General features: G+C 41.9%; 1 protein-coding gene across 1 annotated transcript; it reads right to left on the bottom strand.

Moving 5' to 3' along the window:
- Positions 1–298: 298 nt before the first annotated feature.
- On the bottom strand, positions 299–26,169 carry LOC310992992 (uncharacterized protein; the record flags this gene model as incomplete). The annotated part of the gene is made up of 18 exons (XM_083981219.1): positions 299–2,886; positions 3,796–3,930; positions 5,683–6,316; positions 6,867–6,966; positions 7,133–7,425; positions 9,028–9,867; positions 10,832–12,315; positions 12,837–12,972; positions 14,015–14,137; positions 16,170–16,298; positions 16,423–16,548; positions 17,257–17,450; positions 21,042–21,309; positions 23,914–23,978; positions 24,271–24,374; positions 24,877–25,073; positions 25,194–25,371; positions 26,114–26,169. 17 exons carry the CDS (start codon positions 26,167–26,169, stop codon positions 3,812–3,814), a joined length of 5,046 nt encoding a protein of 1,681 aa, XP_083837345.1. The 3' UTR covers positions 299–2,886; positions 3,796–3,811.
- Between the last annotated feature and the right edge of the window lie 1,113 nt (positions 26,170–27,282).

Below are 27,282 nucleotides of genomic sequence, written 5' to 3'. Positions count from 1 at the left end.
AGATATTCTTGTTAGGCACTTTGAGGCTCTCGTCGTTGGACCATGGCACTGACTTGTGTTTAATTGTACACCAGCAGTTAAAAAAACTCACACACACAACTGACAGCGAACCAAACAGACCGACTGCGAGTGACAACACGAAGCACAAAAAACAACGGCTCCACTTCTCAGACTCAAAGGTGGCGCTTGAAGGTAAATGAATCAGAGGAGAGAATACAGTTAAATTAAAAGCAAGCCTTTTATTCTAGCCTCAAACACAACTCCGATACATTCACATCAAAGTGTCCAAAACAAGGCAACAAGATACACAGTGAGCTCCCTGCACAGAGTCCCACCTCACTGCCAAAAGACTACAGATCCCAGAGATATGAAGGCAGCTGGCAGGGAGCGTGTGCATGTGTGTGTGTGTGTGTGTGTGTGTGTAAAATGGCAGATGAATGGTGACGGCATCGAGTCCTGGTAGTAGCAGTCCACTCTGTTATGAACCAACTTAACGAGCCGAAAACAAAAAGCAAAAAGTCTTTTAAAAAAAAAGAAAAGAAAGAAAAACACTCCACACCTGAAACGTGTGTGCATGTGTGTGTGTGTGTGTGATATTAAATAATCTCAAACATCACATAACGACGGCACAACAAGGTTTGAAAGGAAAGGTCTGAAATATCAATTACTCTTTAAAATGATTACTACAGGCTATTAAGTACATAGAAAGAAAAAATGGTTGTTTTATTTGCTCCTGTTTAAACCGACTCCATCAGAACATTTCTTAAAGCAGGTTCAACATCCACTACGGGGACAAAACCACCAGTCGTAGCTCTCAAACCAACACGGGGATTCAGAAGTCCAACTTAAACTAATCAAACAGGTTCCTCCCTCTGTTACAGTTTCTAATCGTATTTAAATTTCCTCTTTTTGTTACCACCTCTCCACCAAAGTGAACTCTGCCCAGAGGAACGTAAAGAGCTGAATTATGTGTCGTAAAGAGGTGAAACTGCAGAACACGAAGGCCTGGCCAAACCAACATGAAAAAAAAAAGGAAATATCGTGCACTGATTTTATTTCATATTGATGGAATTAGTGAGATTCATGGATTATAAACTCAACCTGCAAATTCTTGCCACTGAGCGATGGCAAGACATCCAATGGATACAAATTTGTGTTTTGAATAAACTGTAAACTTACTGTCGGATCACCAACAACACTGATTTCACTTCAGTTACTGTACGTATTTAATTTGACAAACTAGACGACTGAACTGCAAAAGGGTGAAGATGTCAGGTTAACGAAGCAGCAGGCGATTCTCTGCTCTGCTGTTGTGGCTGATTTACTGGTCAGTGTCGTCACTACGTCACCAAACATCCAGACCAAATATCTTTGTATTTGTAAATATCTCTTTGGTTGTGACCAGGCCTGAACTGAGACTGTTCACGTTTCATTCAGTTTCTATACAGAACGAGAACGAGGACTGTGGAGTTTCTCAACTCTGCTTTGAAGGGGATTTCTTTGCAGCCAGCGGACTAGAGAAACAATTAAAACCAGCAGAAACCTTCAATGTGCCTATGTGCATGTGAGTGTAGTAGAATTAGACCAATCCTGTCGCTAAGTAGTCCAAACCTTGAAATCAACCAAAGTGGTCAATATCCTTTGCTATAGGGAATAATATAAACTGTACATTAAGTCCAAAATCATCTACAAAATCTACAGTGTACATACATGTGGCCTACTCTCTCTCATCTATGGCACAGTAACAAAATGTGCAAAGAGGCGAAATCTACCCAAAATGGTCAGCAAAATAAATTATATTTGATTAAATATAAGAAACAAGCTGAATTGGCCACCTCTTGCTCTGCTGATAAAATAAAGTAAATACGTGTTAAGTTTGTGGTAAGTTCATCACAGAGCTAAAGACTAATGAGCACTCGTTAGTGTAAGACAGAGAAGCAAAGCAGCAAAGGGAGGAGAGAGGGAGCGCAGTGTGCATCACCATACATGGAGCGGAAACCAATGGAAGTTAGTCTGAGTCATACACATGTGCTGGGCTCTCTCCCTCTCTCTCACTCTCTCTCTCCCACACATACACACACACACACCGACACACACCGACACACACACCGACACACACACCACCGTATACAAACAGTAACATCAAGATGAGAACACATATGTTCATATTCACAGCTAACAACGTCTCACGCACTCATCCACAATGGTTTCACACATTTTTTTTGTAAACAGTCGTCCGCTACTAACACACATTCAAGTGTCCATAAATAAGCCACCTCAAGAATTGAAAAGAAAAAAACAAAAACAATAAAAAAACAAAAAAAACATATCACATTTTCACATCAGGCCCATCTTGGCTTCACCCCTTTGGAAAACAAGTCAAACTTATCTAGACAAGTGCTTATTTAGAAAAACGTCAAGTAGGCACTGTTTCATTCAAAGAAGGTCGAGACTAGACCCATAAGTTAATTCTGACTTGCTAAAAAAACTAAACAGTCCCTTTGGAAAAGTGGTCGTTAACTTGAAGAAACATCAACAAACATCCCTAAATCACCACCTCTGCACCTAAATATACAGGTGGGTGTCAAGTCACTGCATCATGATGGATGGCAACGTTTCCACACAGCAGTTAAGAGGATAAAACTAGTCACCATTAAGACATTTAAGATCCACAGGAGGTGTTTATTCTGCCAGTGTGGGACCTGTTACCTGCACACACGTGTTATAGAGGTCCACGGGCGACTACAGCACTTTTTTTTTTTTTAAACACAGCTCCTGTTTTGGTTTGAAGAGTCTGAGCTGTTGCAGGTTGCTGGTCAAGCTGGAGTGTCATTGTGGAGCCGCCGTCGTTCACTGTCAAATCACAGCGATGAGTTCAGTTCAGACCTGGAGACACCAACATGAAAGAGTAGCTGTAAGATTTATTTTGTTTTTTTCTTGTTTATCTTTATAACCAATCTGCCCTACGATTCATAACCAATGATTCATACAGTATATTACCCATCACTGCACTCTCTATCAAAATGTCGGCTGGCCATCTCTGACAGTAAGGAGACAACAGCATTGGTTTTTATTCATTTTCAAAGCCCTTTCACAGTTATTGCCTCCCTATTTATCATCTCTGTTATCTCTGAAATCACAAAACATTGGTACCCGCTCACAGAACTGGGTAAAATCTGGGTAACAATCTACAGAAAATCTTAAAGTTAGAGTCTCTCCTATCAGTACAGCAGTTCAAATTCCTCGTCTCAAACCTGGTTTCACTGGATTGTAATTGTTTTACTTGTACCTGATCAAGATTGTTTGACTGTGTTAACTTTTCTTACTTGTAAACCTTTGTTCTCTTGCTGCAATTGTTGTCTGTATTCTCTCAACACCATTGTAAATGAGGACTTTCTTCAATGGTCTTTGAGAATAAATAAAGGTTATAATAATAATAATAATAATAATAATAATAATAATAATAATATTAATAATAAAATTTCAGAGGCTGTTTTGAAGTCACACTGAAACGTATGGTCTATATCATCATTATGACACACAGTATTAACCTGATATTATCACTGATGAAGGGAAAAATCTCCTGTTATCTACTTCATCTGTATGCATAAAACACTTTTTGTCTAAATAACACAACTTATAAAATGTGACCTGTCACACTGCCGTCTGGAAGCATAAAAACATACAGTATTCAGACAACAAAGGTAAAGTGGAGCTGCTTGTTATAAATATCTATGTGCCTTTTGAATCTTTCAGTTATTCTTCTTAAAATCAGTTTTTCTCAGTGGACGTTACCGGCAGCAGCTGTGCTTTAATCCGTCTCATCCTCCTGCGGTGAGTCTTTCTGAGGAGCAGGTACGACTGTTGTCCCCAACAAACCTCTTCTCACGATGTAAGGACACGAGGGACCACTCGGGATGTCGGCAAACCCTGCAGGAGAAGACAGAAAGAGAAGGAGAGGAAACGAATGAGGATTAAAAGACAGTGATTGAAGCACAAAGTGTCAAAGCATCAGAATAATAGAGAGGAGGCAGAGAGAGAGGAACGTTATGGGTCAGAAAGTCAATATTGTTTTTGTTTGTTACAGTATCGTGCAGTGCCTGGGAAGCTTGGGAACATAAATGGCAATATGTCACGTTGCTTATTTTTGTTTTCCAACTGACCTTTTCACCGAAACTTTTGGCTTTTATGGGCGGGCTCAAACGGAGACCGCCACAGAAGCTCATTGTTTGCTTTGTTTATCAGAATACAAACCACCATGCCCCCTCTTTAAAAGACACGTTAGATTATAACAAACTAACAAAGATTTGATTTTACATAATGATTAAAGAGCGATGACATTATTCCAAGTATAAAAAATACAAATAAAATAGTATTACAGGTAAAGATGTGGGGGGAAAAGACTCCTGAGATGTGTTGAACCTTTACTGGCCAAATATATTCATTGAAACTTTCAACTGAAAAAAACAACAACAAAACAAAACTCTACTACTACTAATATTACTTATATTTCAAATTACTTTTTATGGTTTTGTTGTTTACAGTTTTCTTGTCCTTAGGCTCTCAGTAAAATTTCAATTCATATCAGATTCCAGTAACATCTAGGATTATTAATTTCTTGCTGCCGTCACCCTTCATATGCTTTGCAATGTTTAAGTTCACATATGAACAAAGAAACTACATCCAGTGTTGACAGAGGACGACAAAGACTCCACTGGTCCAACTATCATGTGGAAACTGATTTACAACAACTCTAAAGTTATCCGAGGACACTTTGGAAGAACAAGAGATATATCTTTTTTATATATTCCTTTAAGCAGAGTTAGAAAACACATGATCTAGAGACTGTAGGTGTGATGCCTCTCTTCACAGGACATGTGAGAGAAGCAGGACCACCGATGTGAAAAAGATTTAGTGCTAACTGTGCAGATGTGCAACTGAAAACTACTCGAGCCTGATGAACTATACAGTCATACAGTTACAAAGTTAAACGATGCTGCAGCGATAAACTCCACCACTAATTGTCTCGTAGCTCTGAACAAATGGATGAGCAATAATTTCTTACTGCTAAATGAAGACAACAAGACAGACTTTTTAATGATTTCAGCCTCCAAGAACACTTTGATCACCTACTGCTGCTTTACTGGAGGTTCCTACAACAGTCGAAGGAAAATTGGGGATGCAGCTTTTGTTACCTACGGCCCGAAGCTCTGGAACACACAACCTTTAGATATCAGGGAAGCCACCTCAATAAATATCTTTAAAAGTATAAAACTAAAACCTATCTATCTGTTCACCCTAGCCCAGTGGTTCCCAACCTATTCTGGCTTGTCACCCCATTTTGACATCACACATTCCTGGTGACCCCACGATCATGTGCAGTCATGTGATCGCGGCCGTCAATCAAGATGCGCCAGCTCAGATATTTTTATATGCCGCATTTTATTTTAACTCGATTTATATTCGAGAAATTTGAATTCCCGCCGACCCCACGTGGGGTCCCGACCCCAAGGTTGAAAAACACTGACCTACTGTAGCCTTTAACTAGTTTATTTTTCTTTTTTAAATGCCCTCATGTTCTTTCAATGCTCCGTCTTTTATTGTGAAGCACTTTGAGCTGCAATAATTGTATGAAATGTGCCATGCCAATAAAGTTATTATTGTTATCATTATTATTATTACCTTTCATGACAACCTCCGGCAGTCCGTAAGGTTCGTACTCTGTGTCGTCAAAGGCGGCCGACAGCTGCGTCCTGTTACGGCGGATTCTCTCCGCCAGGCGGGCGGGGTCGGCGGGGATGGGGAAGGAACCTGAAAACAGGACTTTGTCTCCTGCCGTCGCCCCGTCTGACGCTGGGGGAGCAGGAGACACAGGAGGGGACTCCACTAAATCTTCATCCACCTCTCCCACCTCTTCCTCCGTCTGTGTGTACGCACAGTGGAGATCAGTCTCAGGCGCCGCTGGAGCGCTGCGGGAACAAAATGTCTCCTCCGTTTGACTGCAGACACTTTTCATCTCTGTCCTGGCAGGTCGGTCCGAAGAATCATTGGTTGTGTTTATTTCATTAGTTGATCTGGAAGCGTTTGGTTTGGCCTCAGGGTTCCCTGGGCGACACTCGGTTGTTTTTGTCTTATTTGGCGCTGAGACTTTCTGGAGATCTTTGGTAACGTGTTGTTGCTGCTGCTGTTGTTGTTGAGTCGTTTTCTCTGACGACATTTGGATGAGTTCAGTGTCTCTCTTGTCTCTGTGATGTGCTGGACAGGTGACCTCTGACCTCTGTGAAACGTTGATCTCCTGGTTTTCTTTTTCAGATTCCTGCACCAAGACAGAAAATACAACAGTGAAAGGCCTTTTAATCCAACATGAGGACAAAATCAAAAGAGTAAATAAAAAACAGTTGAATTTTACCTAGTAACAAGCACACAGTCGCTTTGAATTCAGAAAAGATAACACTTAATTTTCCAGGTCTTCCAAGTCAGTTATTTGGATGTTTCTAGAAAAAAATTAGGCCTAATCTAGTGTTGGATCATCATTACCACTAATCATGTTATTAATCACAGGAAAACTTGGAACAGGTCTATTCAAAACAGAAATACACATTCAGTCATTATTCATTTACTTTCTGGAAACTGTCCACATATATTCATCTGGCCTGCACTGATTTAATCAAACGGCTCCCTCAGAGAAACTTCTAGGAAACGACAGACCTGTAAATCTGTACGTGTCCCTGGAAAAACAAATTCAGTCATCGCACCCTCTGAAAGGACGGCATTTACGCAGCTCTACTAAAATATTCCAGGAAAAACGTTGATATAAAAGAGCCAAAGATACAGAGCGAGTCCAGCGAGCGTGAAAGAAAAATCACCTTGTCGATTTTGGCAGCGTCCTGATTGTGTTCCTGAAGAGCTGCAGTCTTTTTGGAGAGATGGAAACTCTTTGGTTCAGGAAGGTTGCTGTGCTGCAGGCTGGTGGTTAAACAGCAAACACACAGGAAGACAACAGAGGCCTTTATATAGACATACATTAAACAGTACAAATATACAGAATCACCTCAACTACATGCACTTAACACTCAGCTGTGAGTTACATCTACAGAGCATGTTTGACTGCTCCTGTACAACAGTGTGTTACCTCGAGAACAACATGCGGCCCTGCAGTTTGTTGGAGGAGGACGAGAGGAGGAGCTCATCTTCTCTGATCACCGTGATGTTACCAGAGCTCTCCTGAACGACCTGCGTGGGCGCCGGAGCTGTGCTGGACAGGGACTGTCTGACAGCAGAGCCCTGGTCCTGGTCGTCTCTGTCGGGAGGTGAGCGGTCAGATGTTGGAGGAGGTTGGGAGGCGAGTCTCCACAGCAGGAGCTCCTCGGCCTGCTGCTGAGTCTTCTCAGAGAGAAGCCGAACCTTCGTCTGCAGTGCCACCACCTGGACACAACGGGGAGGACAGCGTGGACTGAGTGAGGACGACAAAGATCCTCCCAACAAAATGCACCAATGAAAGATAAAACAGTGAGAAACATGTCGAGTCTTTACACATTATTCAGATAATATAACCTCACTGTTGATCGATATTACCTGGCAAAGATTACAAACATCTACACTGTAACCACCATTATATATTCAATTTCCTGACTTTCTGTAAAACTTACATGACACGATAATTGACTTTCACCTGTTCCCCAGCGGTTTGTTACTGACAAACTGCGATGGGAGTAAAACGCTCACACACAGAAAAGGTGTCTTATTGAGGAAGTTTAACTCTTTTAAAGCTGGGGTAGGCAGGATTTGTTTTAAAAACAGTATATACACTTTTTTTTGTGTTTTCCCATGTTTTTTTGTGTTTTCCCATTCAGCTACCAGTGAGGGAAGGTCTGTGTGTGTTTTGGGGCGATCACAGTGTTTCTCTATGTCTCTGTAGGCAGCAGCCTGAAACGCCTACAGCTCCCAGTATCTTTGATTGGTTGAGGAGCTGGCAAAGAAGCCGGGAGCTGTAGGCTTGTTTTCAAAATAAATCCTGTCTACCCGAGCTTTAATGTTGATAAACCTGTTTGGACTCTATAGATTTAATAGATCATTTGTTGAATCTATGTTAATCTTTGCCCTCATAATCTTAAAGTGAAGAGTAGGAGCAGCTTACAGAGTGTGATAACTGTTGTACAGAGCAGTCAGACCCCTGACACTTCGTTAGAAAAGCCTACTCCATCCTTGCCGAACCATCACAACCTCTATTTGAGGAGTGGAGGAGTGACAGGCTTTAAAGGGACTACAAGGAGTTTCGGAGAGCGAAGTATGTTCACACTACATTTTCCATGAGCCTCCACACGCACGGTGAAATTCTTGGACTGGCGCAAGACGGACGAAAGCGAAAGCATTTGCCAAGAATGTTTTCATTAATCAAGAAAGAAAGTCGGAGGTTCGAAGACGATCAGATACCGTCGTAGTTCCGACCATAAACGATGCCAACTAGCGACCCGGCTGCGTTATTCCCATCCCGGGAAACCAGGAAACCAGGAAATGCTGGGCGAGTCGACCATAGACATATAAATATGTGTCTATGGAGTCGACAACTAAATAATAATATCAAAATAACTTTAAAGACAAAAACGATATATTTATCGATGTAGATTCATCCATATTAGACTCTTTTATAACCAAAAGCAAACTCCTTGGGGTCTCTTTATGGCCGTTGCTGCCATAAACCAGCAGTAATAATAATGATGTATTGAGCCATTTTATCTTGAATTACCCTTGTCACTTTGCAGATGTTTACATTTTGTATCCTGATTATCTTTTATGAAAGTTAAAATAGTGTAAATTAAATTCTGCCACTTGCACATTTCAATCATTCTTGTAGTAGGCTGGTACTCCTCACTGTTTGCCCCCTATTGTTCTGTAAATACCAGTTTTGTCTTTTGTTTTGTCCTTCAGGGACAATTAAGATTTACAACAATAAAGATTCAGCCTCACATTTCGTCTCTCTACTTCAGTAAGAAATAATGATATAAAGACATAGTACGGTGTCACTACCTGTTCCTCCAGGTGGCTGACATGAAGCTGAGATATTTCATCCAGCTCTTCTTCAGTGCCTGTTGTCCTTTTATCTTCCCTTTTTAAATCTCCTCCTTCACCTTCATCGTCTCTCCTCCTCCTCCTCTCTTTCTGCAGTCGTGACTCGTGGTCCTCGGCAGTGATGTCACTCTGCTCGCTTGTTGGCCTCTGCTCCGTCAGGCAGGGCAGAAGAGCATTTCCTGCGTTTTGGCTTTGCTTGAATGGGTCCTCTAGGTTTCCACTGACGGTCTGTGATGCCACGCTGCTGCTGCTGCTGCTGCTGCCGACAGTGAAACCTGCTATTTTTTGTTTCAGCTGCAGATTTTCCTGTTTCAGAGCGAGCAGTTCTGCAGCCACGTCTGCTGCTGCCGCTGCTGCTCCATCTTGACCGCACTCGGTCTCCTCCAACAACACACAGGCAGAGTCATGGTTGCTCTCAGTCTTGTCCGAGTCTACAGAGCTTGGACGCCCGAACGATAACGCTTCACTGTCTTCTTCACTGCTAACAGGTGTCTGTGTTTCAGCCTCAGGTGTCACGGTCTTTGGTTGATCTGCAGAGTCACAAACTGCCACTGAGCTTGTAGTATCACAGTCCTTTTCCTCATTTGGTTGCAGCGCTGTGGTCTCTGCCGACCTCTCCTCCCTCTCTTTGACCTCTGTTTTGGCCTTAATCGCATCCAGCTCTTGTTTGCATTGCTGCAGTTCCTCTGTCTGGCTGAGGAGGGCGCTCTCCTTCCCCTGCAGCTCAGCTAGGAGGCCCGAGATGTGCTGACTCTGCATCTCAAAGGCCATGGTTAGCTGCTGGGTTTGACGCGTCACCTGAGAAGAAAAAAAAAAAAAAAAGAAAGATTTTTAAAAAAAAGCTGAAGAGAGAGAAAAACACTGGCAGTGTGTGAACCACGACACAGCGTCCTTCACTGCGTTTTAAGAAAAGCTACACAGCAAAGAGCAAAGGTTGCATTCCCTAAGGAAACTTCAATGTTGACAATTATCTGTTCAATGAGTTACACAGTGCTGCTTCCCTTATGGAGTCAGTTATCACGTTGGTCATTACCTGTTGATAGAGTACTCTCAGCCTTAAAATCAAAGGCACTTTACCACTTATTTAGAATCACAGCTCCACAGAAAGCTCGGGTCGTCTTACTGGTGCAGTGAGGTGCCAAGATTTTAATGTGTATTCATCAGAGGGTTTACCTCATTAACACAGGGACAAACATATATACAAGGTCTTAGCTAATTGTTTTTTTGTCTTGTATTTAAATTTGTCCTGTATTTAAATTCCCCTGGTTTCTGTTTCTTTACTGCTTTCTCAGCTTTGGTGAAAATGATCAAAGTCTATATATTATACACTGTCATATATTACCTTTTCATGTGTTTATTGTCATTTTCTTTCCATCACTGTATTTATCTATATGTTTTTGAGTGTTATCTGTAAGACACACACCTTTCTGGAACATCTATCATGTAACTTTATGCATTGATGGACTTAGTTCTGTAAAAAAAAAAAAAGCTACAGACAGGAATAAATCCCATTTAATCAGTAATTTCTAAATATATAATGTTTTGTACCACAATTTCACTGTTGTATGGTCAATTAGTGACATACAGAATTAATAGTGACACATAATTACAATGACTGACAATTACATATGTGCAGCATCCAGATGTTTGGACTTAATTATCTTTTTGTGAGTTGACTACTTTCTCTGTATCTTATCAACACAAACTGTTTTACCAAGGCTGGACAAACTGTATGTTTCAGTATCGCCCCACTATCATTTACCTGGCTCTGCAGGGCCTCTAGTTTAACCTGGTACTGCTTTGCACGCTCCGTCTCCTTTGCCTTCTCCGTCTGCAGTCGCTCCAGCTCTTTGGCCCAGCGCGAGTCAGAAAACGTCTCCCTCTGGTCCGACATCGAAGACCCACCCAGACAGTTTTGTTTGGCTTCTTCAACCAGGTCGGAGGCCACCGGACCCGTTTGCCCGTCATCTGGCAGAGGTGAACCTTCAGGCTCGATCACCGTTCGATCTTCGTGAATGAGCTCTTCCGTCGCCTGAGACACGATCGTGTTGAGCTGGTTGGTGGACCGGCAGAAGAGGAGGTGCTGCTCTGGAGAAGGGAGGGGTTTGTTGTCACAGTGGACGACGTTGGAGTTGAGCTCGTCGTCGTGGAGCGTCAGGTAAGTCAGAGGGCTGTTGGCGGCCGAGAGTTTCTCCTCTTCCAGCGAATCGTCTCTCCTGCTGCGCTTTAGCTCTTCCAGCTCCGCTTCAAGTTCTGCCAGTTTTGTGCTCAGCTCCTTCTTCACACCGAGGTCAGTGTTTATTATCTGGTCTCTCCCCTCCTCCTCTCTCTCTCTCTCTTCTCGCTCCAACGCCAACTGGGCTTTCACCTCCGCTAGCTGCTTCTTCAGCTGGATGTTCAGCTCTATCATCTCACTCTCCCTGTCTTCAAGCGCTTTGTTTTTCTCCTCCTCCTGCTCCAGTCGCTCCTTCTTTTCCCTGCTCAGCATCTCCGTCTCCAAAGCAGCCATGGCCTTCCTCAACCTCTCCGTCTCAGCCCTCTCACTCTCCAGCTGCGCCCTCCACTCCCTGTCTTGCTCCTCCTTCTCCACAGACTGGCTGGCGCGTTTGCGGCTGAGCTGTTTGAGCCTGGTCCTGGCTTCTGCCTCCGCTCGTCTTTGGGTTTCGAGGTCCTCCAGTCGTTTCTGAAGCTCCTCGCGCACATCCTTTATCTCTGAACGCAACATGGCGTTTTCCCTCTGCAGGTCTTCCGAGGGCTTTGCCTGCTCAGGCTGGATGGAAGGTGTCTTTTCAGCAGAAAGCGTCAAACTGCAATCATGACCATCCATAGAGGATTTGGTGGGAATGTCAGCAGTAGAGTGAGAGGAGCTAGAGAGGACATGATCAGATGTTGAGTATGTCTTTGTCCCAGAGCTGCCACACTCAACCGCCTCATTTCTACTCTTGTTCTCTTCCTCCTTTCTTTTTCTTCTGTGTCCTCCCCTTTGTAAACTCTCAGAGTCCGTGGAGATATGCACAGCGATGTGTTCAGCGTCGATGCCCTCGCCCGGCTCTCTGTCAGAGGGGTAAGATGCCCTCCTCTCATCCACGCCCTCTTCCTTCTGCTCGGCTCGGCTGGTGGCATTGGACCTCTTGGTGTGAGGTGACGGTCGAGGATGAAGAGGGTGAGACGGCTGAGGGGAGAAACTCTGACCGACAGGACAAAACTGCACAGGTTGTAGAGGAGCTGCTGGTGTGGCCTTTTCCTCTGGAGTTAAAAAGACAGAGATACAAACGGTAGAATTAAAGTTCAACAGACCACAACAGGAACTGAGAGATATGAAAAACTGTAAAGGACTTCTTTTTTTTAATTATTATTATTAGAAGCTTTACTGGTTTTGATTTGATAACAATGATATACAACTGTCCACCAGGTGGCAGCAGTGGGATAAAGGCTGCAGAGCACATGACAACATCAGGCACTCAAGTCATTAATACTCTGCTCGCTAATTCTTTTTTCTTTATCGAATTATAATTTAATCATCCGGGTAGTGCTCCACCAGAAAGCTACGGTTTCGTCAACATTTATTCACCCTGTTGTCGTGTCTTCAACAACACACTGAATCCCTACCATCCTCTGACCTCCCTATGGAGAGAGTAGAGAGAGGAAAGTCTTTCTACCTGATGTCTGGTTCAATTATACGTCAAATTAGGATAATAATAAATAATCAATAAACATCCCATGACTGATGGATTTGTACTCTGTCCCACCAGCGTCTCACTCCTCACCCTGTAGTTCTTTGAGGAGACGCAGGGCGTCGGCTTTCTCCTCTGCCAGTCTCCTCGCCTCTGCCTCCAGACCTTGCTCTCTCTTCTTGCTCTGCTCCAGACTCAGCGCCACACCCTCCGCCTCGCGCACGGCCTCCTGTTGTGAGGGTAAAGAAAATGCAAATCAGGTGGTTGAAACAGTCAAATGCTCCGCTGTAAGGATTGACTTCATTCAGGTTTGCACCAACAGGTTCAGATAAGTTGCAGAGATGGTAAATGTTACACAATATGTCTATCCATCAACTTTAAAGCAGCTAGACCTGTATGTAACAGTTAGGACATTAAAAATGTCCTTTTCTATGTACTGACTAAGGGTTGTGCAATATGTCATCATATTATTTATTATTTATTTTATGGTCATGTTGAGGATGACTGGGTTGTGTTATGTTCCTGATTGTGACATTGCTTGGATGATTGGTGAATGTGCTATGTGAACTGCTGACTAGTGGAGTCTACAGCAAACTTTCCTACATGGACAATAAAGCTTATGAAATGAAACGAAATGAATGAAAATACGATAAGATAAAAAAAAAGTGTAACTCTGTCTATCCTTCTAATAGTTGCTTCAGGCACAATGTTTGTATTTGTTAAGCAGGACTTAGAGATAAGGAAAGACTGTTCAAGAACGTACTGAGAGCTACGTCAGGCCCACAGTCACAACAGCAACAAACCATATACAAATAAGCCACAGATAAAGGCGGCATTATCATCGATGTTGAAAGTCTGTACATAGTACATGTAATCGTCTGGCACAAACGAACAACGCTGGAGTGTCAAGCTTTGTCTGCACTGTGGCTGTATTAAACTCTGCTCTGGTATTTCAATGTTAACCTTCAACAGAAGTTCAGTACTTCAGTATTTTATCATCGGGCACTGCATCTTCCTTAGTCAAGTCAAATTATCTCTCATGCTTCACCTTTATTAAAGCATTATAATGATAAGAAGCCACACTTCACTTATCATTTATCCATAATTAATCAGATTGACATATGGCACATTGAGATGTTTCTTTTAAAAATTTACAGAGTTCCTTACATAGCCACCCAGCTAATGAATAATTGACACACTAGACTCAGGACCACCACTCGCATGTATGTATGTGTGTATTGCATGTACTGTACAGTTTGTGTGTGTTTTACCGTCAGTTTGGCTTGTGTCTGTGCTTCTTTCTTCTCGCTATCCTGCAGCTGTTTCTCTGTCCACTTCAGCTTCTCTTTCAGCGTGTCCAGCTCTTTGTCCAACGCTTGTTTCTGTAGAGACAGCTAATAACAGAGGATATCATGGCTCAACAGCTGCTAGAAAGAAAAGGAGGGGGGGGGGGGGGTCAAATCAAAGACAATTACAAAGACAAGACATACAAGAAAGAAGATCAAGTTAGAAGGTAAAACAGCAAAGAAGGAATTAAGACTGGGTGGCCGTTGTAGGTGTAGGAGTCAGGATCAGCACAGGGAGCAGGAAGCAGGAGAGCAATCAGTGATCAATACCGAGCATTAGCTGCGTCTAATGTATCGTCTTCCTCTCAGTGGAAACTAATAATGACTTAACAAGCTGGTCGGCTTCCCACCAGCGCTCATATACAATTCTGCACATTATTATCTTGTTATTGTAAACAAGAGCAGTGTGCTGGTGGCAATATTGTGAATTAGTGTGTACAATGCTGCAGATCCAATTTTAGCGCTCACATTACATCAAGTAATCCAGCAAATAGACTGTTACCGCCATGCTCATGTTGGAGATCCACTGCTATAACCTTGTTTATAAGACTTGTTTATGTCACAGTCAAATGAAACAACCTTTATTAGTTAGCATTTCACACTATAATATCTATTGACCTGATGTTAGAAGCTAAATGTCATAAATGCTAAAACCAACTACTTTTCTTGGGAAGTATTTCGCTATTATTGAGAAAAGTAGCAGGAATGTTAATGCATTTCTTGCATCCATTCTACAAAGCTCATTAATTATATCTATAGTATATCCAAATCAAATCAGCAGATCGTTTCAAAATGACTAGATTTTTGTGGATATTTCAAGTCTCCTCTCGGCTGTAACGACCTGCTGTTGACAATGCACTGTAAGTCCATCATCTACTGTACTCAAATACCTAAAATAGAGTCAGTAGAGTCATGGAGGCTCCATTCATGCACGTGTAAACTCTGAAAAGTGTAAAATATGTACAGTACTCCACAAAAGGCGTTGTAAATTCAACATTTGAGTTGTGGGAAATGTGAACTGTCTGAGATACGGTTCAACACAAACGGTACTGTTTACTCTCCGTCACCCTATCAGATAAAACCAGATAGCATCTGTGTGGTTTACAAAGGACTCACAGTACAGTGAGGTTTATAGAGGCACTGTGGGTAGAATAAAAAGGTCCTTGAGTTTTTACGGCATGCCTAAAAGTGTAGGTGTGAAAAACTTTTTTTTTCTTTTGCTTTTTAGTTAATGTAAAGAGGCTCTACCCTGTGCTAAAATTTAAATCTACATCATTGATCTTTTGATATATTGAATAAACACCACATTTCTTCATGAAAAAAAAAAACTAAACAAAAAGGTAAAAAAAAAAAAAAACGACAACACTATGTCTTTGACCACAAACACACTCTTTCTTCTCTACATTCATGCAACGTCACACAGACGCTCCCTCCCTCCTCACCCTCATGCCCTCACGCCTCTCTCTCTCTCTCCACGAGAACTCGGACTGTTTCTCACACACAAGTTATGAGATTATTTCATGCTTCCATAACCAAAGCATTCTGCACCGTCAAACTCAGTCACACTGCCATTACCTTCGCTGCTCAACCTGTCCACTGGAGAGAAACCGAGAGGAGGGGAGGACGAAGCGGAGGGGAGGAGAGGAGAGCGGGTGGGGGTAGGGAGGGAGGGAGGGAGAGGAGAAAAAAAAGGAAAAAAGAAAACAGAAAAGAAACACAGAGCAAGAGAGTGAAACAGAGAATGGGAGAAAACAACAAGGGCAAGAAGCAAGCGTGGGAGAAGAAGTGAGATAAGTTTATTGAACTTTGGTACAAATCATACAAGTCCCAGGAGAGAGAAAAAGGAGAGAGAGGGGAGAGAAGGGACAGCAACAGAGAGAGCAGGAAAGAGAAACAGGAAATAGCTGAAAAAACATTAAATGTACAGACTATAACTTTGATCCTCAGTTTCCACCGTTGATTAAAAACACTTCTTCATGCCAAATATATGTGTAGGAAAATGCATTTTAAAGCTCTGATTTGACTTGTTCACGTGTTTCACTGTGTTTCACTGTGTTTCACTGTGTGCACAACTATGTACCTTGTCGGCCTGGGCCTGCAGGGCGTTGTGCAGCGCCCTGGCCTGCTGCAGCTCCTGGTTGAGCTTGTTCACCTCCTGCTGATGCTGCTTCTCCAGACACTGCCTCTCCTTCTGAAGCTCCGTCAAATCCTACAGGCAACACACACACACACATATATACACCCTATAATTCAACTGTAATGTGGAAATTTAATTTTCTCTCTTCCTCTAGTTGTTTCTCCAAGTGTCTCTGATCCATCCGTCTCCGTCTCACCCTTTGGTGTTGTTTCTCCATCTCCTTCGTGCGCTGTTGGTTTTGGAGTCGGCTGCTCTCGGCATTTTGCCTCTGACACTTCAGCTCCTCTTGTAGCTGCTTCAGCCTTTGCTCAGACCCCGACGCCTAACACAAACAAACACACTCACTTTAATACTGATAATAAGAAAACGGTCACCGTTATGTTTATATGTTTGGATGATCGTTTCTCATATTTTATATCATGTTTCAGGGCATCTGCTTTCAATGGCCTTCCGTGTATAAATAAAGGTGTGAATGGACATGTAAGCTATTTGTTTGTTCAAGTGAAACCCCTTCTATTGACTTTAAGTCATGTGTTTCAATAGATCTGTTTTATTAGTTTCCGTTTGTTTTGTAATGCTTTGTATCTTGTAATACTAATTGTGCTTCTGCGTTTCAACATCAGGAAAGCATTAACATTTTCAGATCTAAGCTTCGCACACAAGGCAACGAGAGAACCAGCAGGCTCTCCCAGTTTCTCATCACTGTTGTACGTTGTTTGCCAAAAGGTTGGATTTGACAACTTATCAGCCAGGTTTTTTACAGCACAGAGCAGAACAAGGGCTCAGCATCGTCATAGTTCCTGATAATAACAGATTATATAACAAGTAAAATATTCCAAACGTGTTTGTCGAGGAGAAATGTTTTGACATACCAGGACAACACCCATTTTTTGACAAAAACAGCAGGGCTTAGGGGAAATATAAAGAAATATAAAACCTTCACTCTAGTATGAAACGCTTGTTTACAGAGGCAGTGGCTGTAGCACCAGCAGCAGTGTCAGTAGCAGGTGAAGAGTCGTGTGATTTTTACCCGTTCAGTCTCCTTGGTAATGCGTGTGTGTGCCTGGCTAAGCTCGTCACGAGCTTTCTGCAGGCTGAGCTCCCTGGCAGCGAGCTCCTTCTTGTTTTGCAGCACTTCATTCTGAGTCGACTTCAACGTGCCGGCCTTCAGAGACAGCTCCTCCTCCAGACAAGACACACGACTCCGCATTTCTGACAAAGATGCTAGTGTATGGACAAGACACACAGAGACAAACTGGTTAATGAAGGAATCAGGAAGAAAAAAATACATTTCAACTAAACAAAATGAAACATGAAATATAAATAAGTTCAGTTTGAAACCATCAGGCTACTTGGGAATCAGTGAGTATCGATATGATCGGCAAAAAAAATGCTTGATTTCTCACAGATGACCACCACTGGTCAGGAACACAACACCAACACACAGTTGGTGTCTTCATGAATGAGGTCGATCCATACAGACTGGCTCGCTGACAACCACAGCTGCTCTCGATCTCTGTACCATTCACTTCCACCAGGCTGCTGATCTCCACAGCCAGGGAGGAAATCAATTTTCACTCTGTCCAGTATGTTGCTACTGAGTATCATTTTCCCATCTCTTCATTTCTAGACCACTGTTCAACTTTTAACTGAAGAGACAGACCATACCGGAGAATCACATGGCTAAACATAAGAAACAATCTACTGAAATGCATGTTTTTAAATTATTTTACCGTAATTGTAAAAATGTATCAATATATATATATATATATATATATATATATATATATATATATATATATATATATATATATATATATATATATATATATATATAACCATAATTTAGTTTTTTAATTAACAATCTAAAAAAAGCCATTAAACATGGTCTTTTTCTATTATTTGGACCTTTGCCATATAAATCTGAATAAAATCCTGGAACATACATGTTCAACTGAAGCGTAATAAAAACACAGCAGCATAAACAAAGAAAAAAACCACACCTAAAATAAACACTGCACTGTCCCCTCCCCTTCTGTGTCCGAGCAGCTAAAAAAAGCATTTATTATTCACAATGAACTGTCCCCTTCCTCCTCTGAGCAAACACACACACACACACACACACATGCACAGAGTGGAGCTGAGATAAAGAACGGTGTTATATCACAACTATAAAGTGAACTAAGAGCCTCTCTCTACATCGTGAAGCTGGCCCAGGAGCAGGCAGAGGAGTCTCCGGCCGGGCCAGTGGTTTCTACACAGCCTCTTATGTAACAAGTGTTGTTGAGGTTACACAGCACAGAGTACATGAGACTCTGACTCAGGATGATCGCATTGCTTTACTCTGCTGAGGAGCTATCTGATCAGAGCTGAGAGCCCAATTAAAACGGATAACATCTCATTAATGTTTTCCACAGCAACATCTACACACCAGTCAATCTAAAACGGTTGAATAAATGTGAAAATCCAAGAATAGACATGTTAAAATTGTATCCAACACAAATAAAAAGTGCAAAAATAAACAATGAACTGGCACTGTACTTTATTTAGCACTTCATGTCCAACAAACGTGGACATTACAAAAGCAACCAGTCTGCTCTGACCAGAGTTTGCTGGTCATGACCTCACTCATTATTCAAGACCAGCTGTGCTCAAGCTTTCAGTGCTGTGATCCAAAAGCTCTGGAAAACCCGTGCTATTGACATAAGGTTGGTCATCGTGTTGTGTGTTGTAAACAGCAGCTGAAATATTTTTATAACCCTTTTTCCCAGGAGAGAGTTTTTATTGACGTCTATAAAACTCTGTATTAGCTGAGCAGAACTATGATGAACTTCCAACATTTATAGCGCCCAAAACAAAACGAAAATCTGGATTTCCATTATTTGTTAAACAGCAGATGAATGTCTCAATCAATCCTTTTGTTTATGAAGCATAGACACTCCAAAACCCAGTGTTTTTGCACTTACTGAAATGTTAGACCAAACAAAGCAGCAAATCTGCAGCCATTAGATTGACATGACAAGTTTGCTCAAAAATTAATTACTCTAACTACTAAAGGGATACAACGGATGGCAACGTATTTTCTTATAATGGCGGCGGATAGAGCTCACTTTTGAATCGTCCAAAACACACACTATGAAACATCCAAATACCTCCAAACTGCTCGTCCGTACTGACCCAAGAGTCCTGAAGCCGTGACATGAAAAAAACAATTCGATCTCTGTTTTTAGCCGTGTTGTAGTAGTAGCTCCCAGTGACTGCGCAAGATTTGCTGCGAGATGTTCTTCTGTGTTTACAACGACGAACGAACATCTCGCATCAAATCTCGCGCATGCGCACAAACATCAACAGAGCCATTGGGAGCTACCACTACAACACGGCAAAAAACAGAGATCACATACATTTTTTCCAAACAACTTTTTCATGTCGCGGCTTCAGGACACTTGGGTCAGTACGGACGAGCAGTATGGAGGTATTTGGATGTTTCATAGTGTGTGTTTTGGACGATTCAAAAGTGAGCTCAATCCGCCGCCATTATATGAAAATCTGTTGCCAGCCGGACCCCCCCCTGGAACTCCTAAAGTGTTTTGATAACTCCTAAAGTTCTCCAAACCCTTCCTTGGCATGACGGTGAGTAGAAAATTGGTGAATTATCGATTTTGGGTGAAGTATCCCTTTAAATGTATATAAAGTAGGGGTGCACCGATTATTCGGTAACCGAATATATTCGGCCGAATATTGCAAAAAAAGCAACATTCGGCCTTCGGTGGAATGAGCGCAAAGCAAGGCCGAATATTTAAAAAAAAAAAAAGTCTGATAAATACGCGATCGCGCGACGATGGAAACGGCAGCTTAAACCTCATGGAGCTTTATTAGTAGGTGACTCCTACTGTTAGAAAAACAACAGCAACAAGAGCAGTGGGGGGAAGCTGCACAGCGACCGCGCGCACCGTTGCACGTCGCTCCAAGAGCCCGGTGCCGGTGCGTCCTGTCTGTGGCGGAGACACGGCCACTGAGAGGACTGAGTGAGGGGACCGCGTTCCTGTAGGAATCATTTATAAACCAAACAACAACATGCTGAGTAGGCTACGAAAGGGAGAGACGGCTGCAGCAGTTAAAACGAAAGCTCCTCGTCCCAGCATGTCGCCAACTCCGTCCGTGGCCGACGTCTATTTAAAACAGTGTTTCCCAACCTTGGGGTCGGGACCCCACGTGGGGTCGCCTGAAATTCAAATGAGGTCGCCTGAAATGTCTAGCAGCCTAATTGATGAATTAAAAAAAATCTGACCAAGAAAGGTTAGGAACCACTGTTTGAAAAGACACTTAACTTCTTGTGCTTTTTTGATGAGCAACGGCAACTGGAATATTCAAAAACTGTCAGAATAGTCAATAAACATTTACTTTCTTTGAAAATTAAGTTTAAAAAAATATTTTATTTAAAAACTTTATAACCACTTTCGGTATTCGGTATTATTCGGTTATTCGGCCAAGCGTTTTGATTTTATTCGGTATTCGGCTTCGGCCAAAAAAATGCCTTTCGGTGCACCCCTAATATAAAGAAAGTTTATCAAAATCAAAACTGATCAAATGCTGAGTTGCTGTCGGTCTCGTCAACACTAAATAAAACCTATAACTTCTCTTCAGTTCATGCTGGGTCCCAGTCGGACTTCATACTGTTGTCTAACGAGCTTCATTAATCTGCTTTAAGAGACAACGTGTCGGTCGGAGTTGTACGTGTGAATGTTGTCAAAGTGCAAACAGGTGAAATCCAGTTGTGTCATGTAACCAAGGTGATGGTTTGAAATCCAGACTCACTGTCCGTCTCCGTCCTGTGGTCCCTCTCCTTCCCACAAGCCACCGGCTCCGACTGGCTTTGACTGATGACATCGGCGCACGGCGCCTGGGGAGAGGACGGGGAATGTCTCCTGCCCGTTGGCCTGGAGTCGTCCCGTTCCCATGGAAACGCAGCCAAGGGAGTGGAGAAGCTCTCCGATTGGTCGGACGGGTGGCGGTGGGGTGTGCTCCTGTGTTGTTGCTGTCGTGGCAACGAGGCTGCGGGCCCGTCTGTGAACTGGAGCCGCTGCTGAAGAGGAGAGAAGAAGCAGATAAAAGAGAAAAGAGGGTGTGAGCACGAACAGGACGTCAGGCTAGAAAAATACATAAAAGCAGAATTTACAAACAACAGGACTCTCGATCCTTTTATTGAGAGAACAACAATCAGTGTTCATGATATTGATGAACTATCGAGGAGTAGAGTAGAAATGATCTATAATAATTAGACAGAGAGTGAGAGGTGATAGATCAGTAGATGTAAAGATTAAGGCGAGACACTACAGGCAAAAACACTGTTTTTTCAAGCACTGATCAATTTTGAGATTTTGGGCTATTTTTCTTCCCTAACATGTATTCTTTCATAAAAGTGGAAAGAAATGGTGGAAAATCCACATTAAAGGGACAACGAGGAGTTTTGGAAAAGCGAAGCGTTTTCACACTACATTTATGAGCCTCCGCGCACCGTAAAATTCTTTTGACCGGCGCAAGACGGACTCATGTTTTCATTCATCAAGAATTAAAGTCAGAGGTTCAAAGAGGTTCACATACCACCGTAGTTCCGACCATAAGCGGCGATTCGGCGGCGTTATTCTCATGACTCGTTGCGAAACCGAAAGTAAAAAACGCTGGTCGGCTCGACCAGCATCTCCGCCACCACTAATAATAACAAAATAACGATAGAGACAGAACGATATATTTATCGAAAATGGGCCCATTAACAAGTGTGGGTAGCGGAGATTCATCCACATTAACGTGAGACTTTTTTATAACCGAATAGAAACTCCTCGTTGTCCCTTTAAGGTGTTTTTATTTTACTTCATTCTGTCTCTTTCGTCAGTAGATTTCTCCTAAATTCACCAAAAGTTAACATGCTACTGTTGTCTGACCCATGTCATGTCAGGTATCATTGTAAAGCTCTATCTCTCCTGAACAATTATGTGGGCTCCAAAAATTGTAATTCCTTCCGTGTCCTCAACCAATTGTAAAAGTACAATTTACATTAACAATCTATGGAATTTTACAGTACAAGTTTTTCCTCAGACTCTGACCCTGAAATCTCCACTTCAGCAGCACCTACAGACACCAAACCTTCCAGTTTTATTCCTGTCCATATTCTGAAGGTTTTGTTGATATATCTTTCAAAGCCTGATTTATACAACATTTTATTCCTAAAAACATGACAAATTTTGATTTTTTTTTTAGGGCTGGTGACAGTATTTTGTGATAGAGTGTGATAAAAAGAGATATCCAAAATCCCCTCTGTAAAAACTTCTGACTCTAATATGTCAACAAAATAAAACAAGAATTTTGAAAGGGGCTTTATCTATTGTTCAAATTTTGGTTATGGAAATATATGCAAATTAACGCATATTTAATTAGATATTGCCTCATTTACACATTTAAACATAACATTTGACAAAACTTGTGATACAAAAAATATTTGTCTTTTGTCTATAAATGGAAGTGATAAACTTGGGAAGTTTCATGGTGATATCTGTTAGTTTGAATTTTTACCCTATTCACCTGTAGTGTTCCCCCTTAAAGGCAAACTGCAAAACTTTCTCATATCTTTCTCTCCAGTGAATAAACACTGTCCATAAGTCACAAGCTAAACAGTGCACAAGTAGAAATAAGTTAAGTAGTTATTAATATGAGTAAATAATAGTTAATAGTTATCATTGTAAACTAATTATTTGCAGTCATGGTACTAATATTTTATTTTATTATTATTATGGTGATGATGATACTCACCTGTATGTAACGCAAGGGATAACAACAACTCTTCTAAAACTATGTTGGTAGAGTGAAAATCTGGAAGTGTTGAAATTTTGTTTAATTTTCATCTGAGATGTTGGTCATTGGCTCGGCGTGACATAGACATCGACACCCACTGGATCATGATTATTTGACCCTCTCCTTTGATCAGTATGGCTTCTTCACCTGTGTAACACTGTCTCCTCTGGTCATGACATTCGTGGCATGGCACCACCTGGCTGGCTCCCTACCCGTGTCAGATCAGACTTTAAGGTGCTTTCAGTGACGTACAAAGTACAGTACAGCTTGCTCCTTCACACCCGCCTGATCTCCTTAAACCTGGCATGCCATGACATCCCTGTGTTCCCAGAATTTAGGGCTCCTCTCCGTCCTCCAGAGTCGGATCCTCTGAAACAGCCTCTCTGCTGCTGACACCAGACTGTCCGACTCTGTTAAAACACTCAAATCCAAATCATCTTTCTGTCTCAACTTTCAGTTTCGCTCCCTCTGCTTTCACAACTTCAGCCTGTTGAGTTGTGAACAATCTACCACTGTCAAGTCAGGCTCAGTCTCAACAAACCAATTAAATCCCATAAATACAGTTTAGTCCACGTCGTCCAGCCAGTGACTTTTAGTGTAAACTCTCTGAAAACTGCTACATCAATCTAACTGTTTGTTCACTCCCTCAAACACATGAACACCCAGGATGTGCCTCTCTCTTTCCTCTCCTAAAGACCTTTCCTTGCTGTTAAACAAGAAGCTGCAACAACTGCTCTGATTCAAATCAATTAGTAAGCAAATATATAATAAAATAAGAAAGGATGTTTGCCTCTGACATGAAGCAGTAGAGGACTTAAAGACAGTACATGCTGGTACTTACTCGGATGTTAAGTGTCCGGCCCTGTCCTTCATCTCGCTGCCCCGGCCTCTCCTCCTTCCTGCTTCCTACAGGACAAAAACACAACATACGGACTGGACTTAAAACCTAAAACCAACCACCAGCACTGAACAACTTGAGTGGTTTACTGACAAGAGAGTGAAGAGAAATGTGACAGCCCCCAGAGAGTGAACAGTTTGGAGGACGTAGGGGCTGGAGGAGTTTATTTACAACTTCTCAGCTCTCTTGGGAGTCTTGTGGTTTTCCATTAAATTTTCCAAACTATATGGTCCCACAAGATAGTGGCGAAAAACATCTGAGAGAAGACACATAGGAGTCATAAGGTTACAGCACTTGTACCATTTTGTTCCCAGGGTGAGGTTGAGTTCCAGCAGGGAGTAGAAAACAGAGTGGTGTCGGCCGCCCGGCTGCTGTTCTGCAGCTTCTCCAGCTCCGCCTCCAACCTGCCACAGAGAAGAAACACGGTGAGAGAGTTGAATGTGGGCAGAGAGAGTTCAGAAAATAAATAACAACAGCCTAGTGGAAGATATGAATGATTTATATTTTAATATGGCACTATTTAACTTCATTAAAGAATAAGAACGGTTTCAATTCCTGTTTCAAGACTCACAAGTAGCCAAAGCACCAGGAAAGATAATAACAGAATAAAATATCTGGCATTTTAATTGGTATCGATGAACACTATTCCCCACACCGAAGACTTTTTTTCATCATACAACAACAAACCTCAGTTTCAACCACTGATGCTTCTACATTAGCTTTGGATTTACTGTACATCCTCAGTCTAATAATTTCCATGGAGTTCAAATAGATTTCCACATTAGTAAAAACAAGGCAATACATGAAGTGTTTATGCTGTACATAGCTTTATCATTCTGTTCTTTCAGCTGTTATCAAACAATGATATCAAAAAATTTGATTTATAATACAGGTGACAGCACTGACCTTTTAACTTCCTGGTTGAGTTTGTTGTTGAGGGTCCGAGACGCATCCAGCTGACCTTCTAAAGAACATACTTGGGCCTGCTTAGTCTGAAACTCTTGGGTTAAGCGCTCCTTGCTGACCGCGGCCGCCTTGGCCTCATCACGGACGTTCTGCAGCTCTCTCTGCACAGACTGGAGCTCCCCACGCACCTCCTCATACTGGTCAGGTGAGCAAGAGGAGAGGGAAAGCCACAAATGTTAGAAAATAAAAAAAACTGGAAACATAAATACTGCCAGATGCCATTACATTGAATATTTATACAACGGGCTGCTTGTTACCTTCACAGTCTGTTTCTCGAGGCTCGTATTGATGTTGTCCAACTGCAGCTGCTTCTGCTTGTTCTCTCTTGACAGTCGCTCATAATGGACCTGCAACTCCTTCACCTTTTGCAGGACGCGTCCAGACAGCCCCACTGTCCAGTCCTCCTCCGCCCAACTCATGTTTCTCTGCCTGGGCCTGATAGAAATGGGAAGATGACATCAAATACAAGATCAGATCCTCCTCAGCATTTTTTTTTTTGTTTTCCTGCGTGATGAGACACCAAGGAGAAAGCGTTTGATTTCTATTTCTAAAAGGCCACTTGAGTTCAGAGAGCAGGGGATGGAGGATTGTGTTTTGGCACCCGTAAGACGGTGCATGTGGCAGCTGACTTGTCCTATTTCCGCTCAACAGATCCAGATTCAGCTGTGGGAGTCAGTAGCTTAAAATGAAGAAACCAGTAACACACACAGTCTAGAACGAAGAGGAAGTATAAATATATTTATAAAGGCCTGCTAAATAAAGTGCAGTTCGGTTGTGACAGGATTCAATCCACACCAACAATTATCCAAAGATGTTTCAATCATCTGTGTCTTGAATATGTTATGTTGCTAAGGCTTTGATCCCCCAGAGAGACGCTGGTTGTCTCCTCTGGGCAGCTGTGACTCAGTGTTTTCCAACACAAACTGCCTCCAATGTTCCCGCAGCGCTTCGAGTTGAAAATGAATCCCTTCTCCTTTAGACGACTGCAGCAAAACCGTTCTCACTTTCAATATAAAATCTTGGTTCAAAAACGCATCAGAGTTAAATCCATAAACACTGTACTAATCAACACATGTGCAAGCAACACGTATGTACTGGCACGCATTACGGTACGTTAGTGATTACGGTGAGAGTGGAATGAGGAAAACCCTGAATGAAACAGTCAGCCTGAACGCACCTGTAGTGATTCATTCTGGACACGGTTTTGACACGCAGCTCCAGCCCCGAGGCCATAAACTCAAATGAAACTATAGATGTATAGGTGAAATACAGTGTACAAAATACTACATAATAACAGCTTTGTGGTATAACGTCTTCCAACTGGCTGACATAAACCCGCATTAATGAGAATGAAATGCTGGTTCAAAAGCACCATTTGGTTAATATAGGGTTGTGACATACCTTTGTTTTAATTTACTAATCTACTGATAATTTTCATTATTCATCTTCAGCTATAATTTAGTGTGACAGTCACAACTTTCTAGAGCCCATGGAGACAACTTGAAATTGGTTATGTTGTCACAGTTACAGTCTAAAACCTACGTCAAATAATTTGCAATGTAACAAAGAGAAAAGCAGCACATCCTCACATTAAAAAAGCATGAACCAAATCATTTTGGCATGTATCCCACAGATCTGACACTTAAATAATTAATGAAATACCAAAATTGTTGCCCTTTTCTGTCATCAACTAATCCTTAAATCTCAAGCTTTGTTTATTTTATAATAATAATCTAAAATACCCCAAACTATAGGCTATACAAAGGCAGAACAAAGCCCTGCACCTGTTACAATCATCACCCTGAATGGCTCCACTGTCAACAATTATTTATCACAATGGAGACATGTTGGGTGTTTCCCTGCTCCAGTGGTCTACTCTGGACAGATAAGACTGGAGGTCAGACGGCTTCAAACGCATGAGTCGAAAATATTTAACCTCAGTTTTGCACAGTTCCTGACATTTGTTAAAAATAAACATTACGTCTTTAAGGTTGTTCAGACCCATTCCCAGTGGGTCCAACTGATAAAATTAACAGAAAGCAAAACAAAGTCAGCAGACATTTGCTGGGGGGAAAAAGTACTTGTGAAATGCACATCTGCCATAACTATAGTTTACAATGACTTGCCTACAAGTGTCAGTAAAAAAAACCTCTGATGGTGTTTGGTTGCAGCTGGAAACCTTTGTTGTTTTTTGTTCTAATTGTGAATGCCAATATTTTTACTACTGTATTACTGAAATGTAAATGAATCACAGCTACATAACGTGTCACATAAGTGAGTAAATGTTTTATTATTTCTCTTCTAATATGGACCTGCTGTACCTGAAATATAAAAACAGGAGCTGCT

This window comes from Trachurus trachurus, assembly GCF_905171665.1.
Source record: "Trachurus trachurus genome assembly, chromosome: 10".
Lineage (NCBI taxonomy): Eukaryota > Metazoa > Chordata > Actinopteri > Carangiformes > Carangidae > Trachurus > Trachurus trachurus.
Note: the sequence above shows the minus strand (reverse complement) of the source record. Positions and strands in the feature narration are given on the sequence as shown.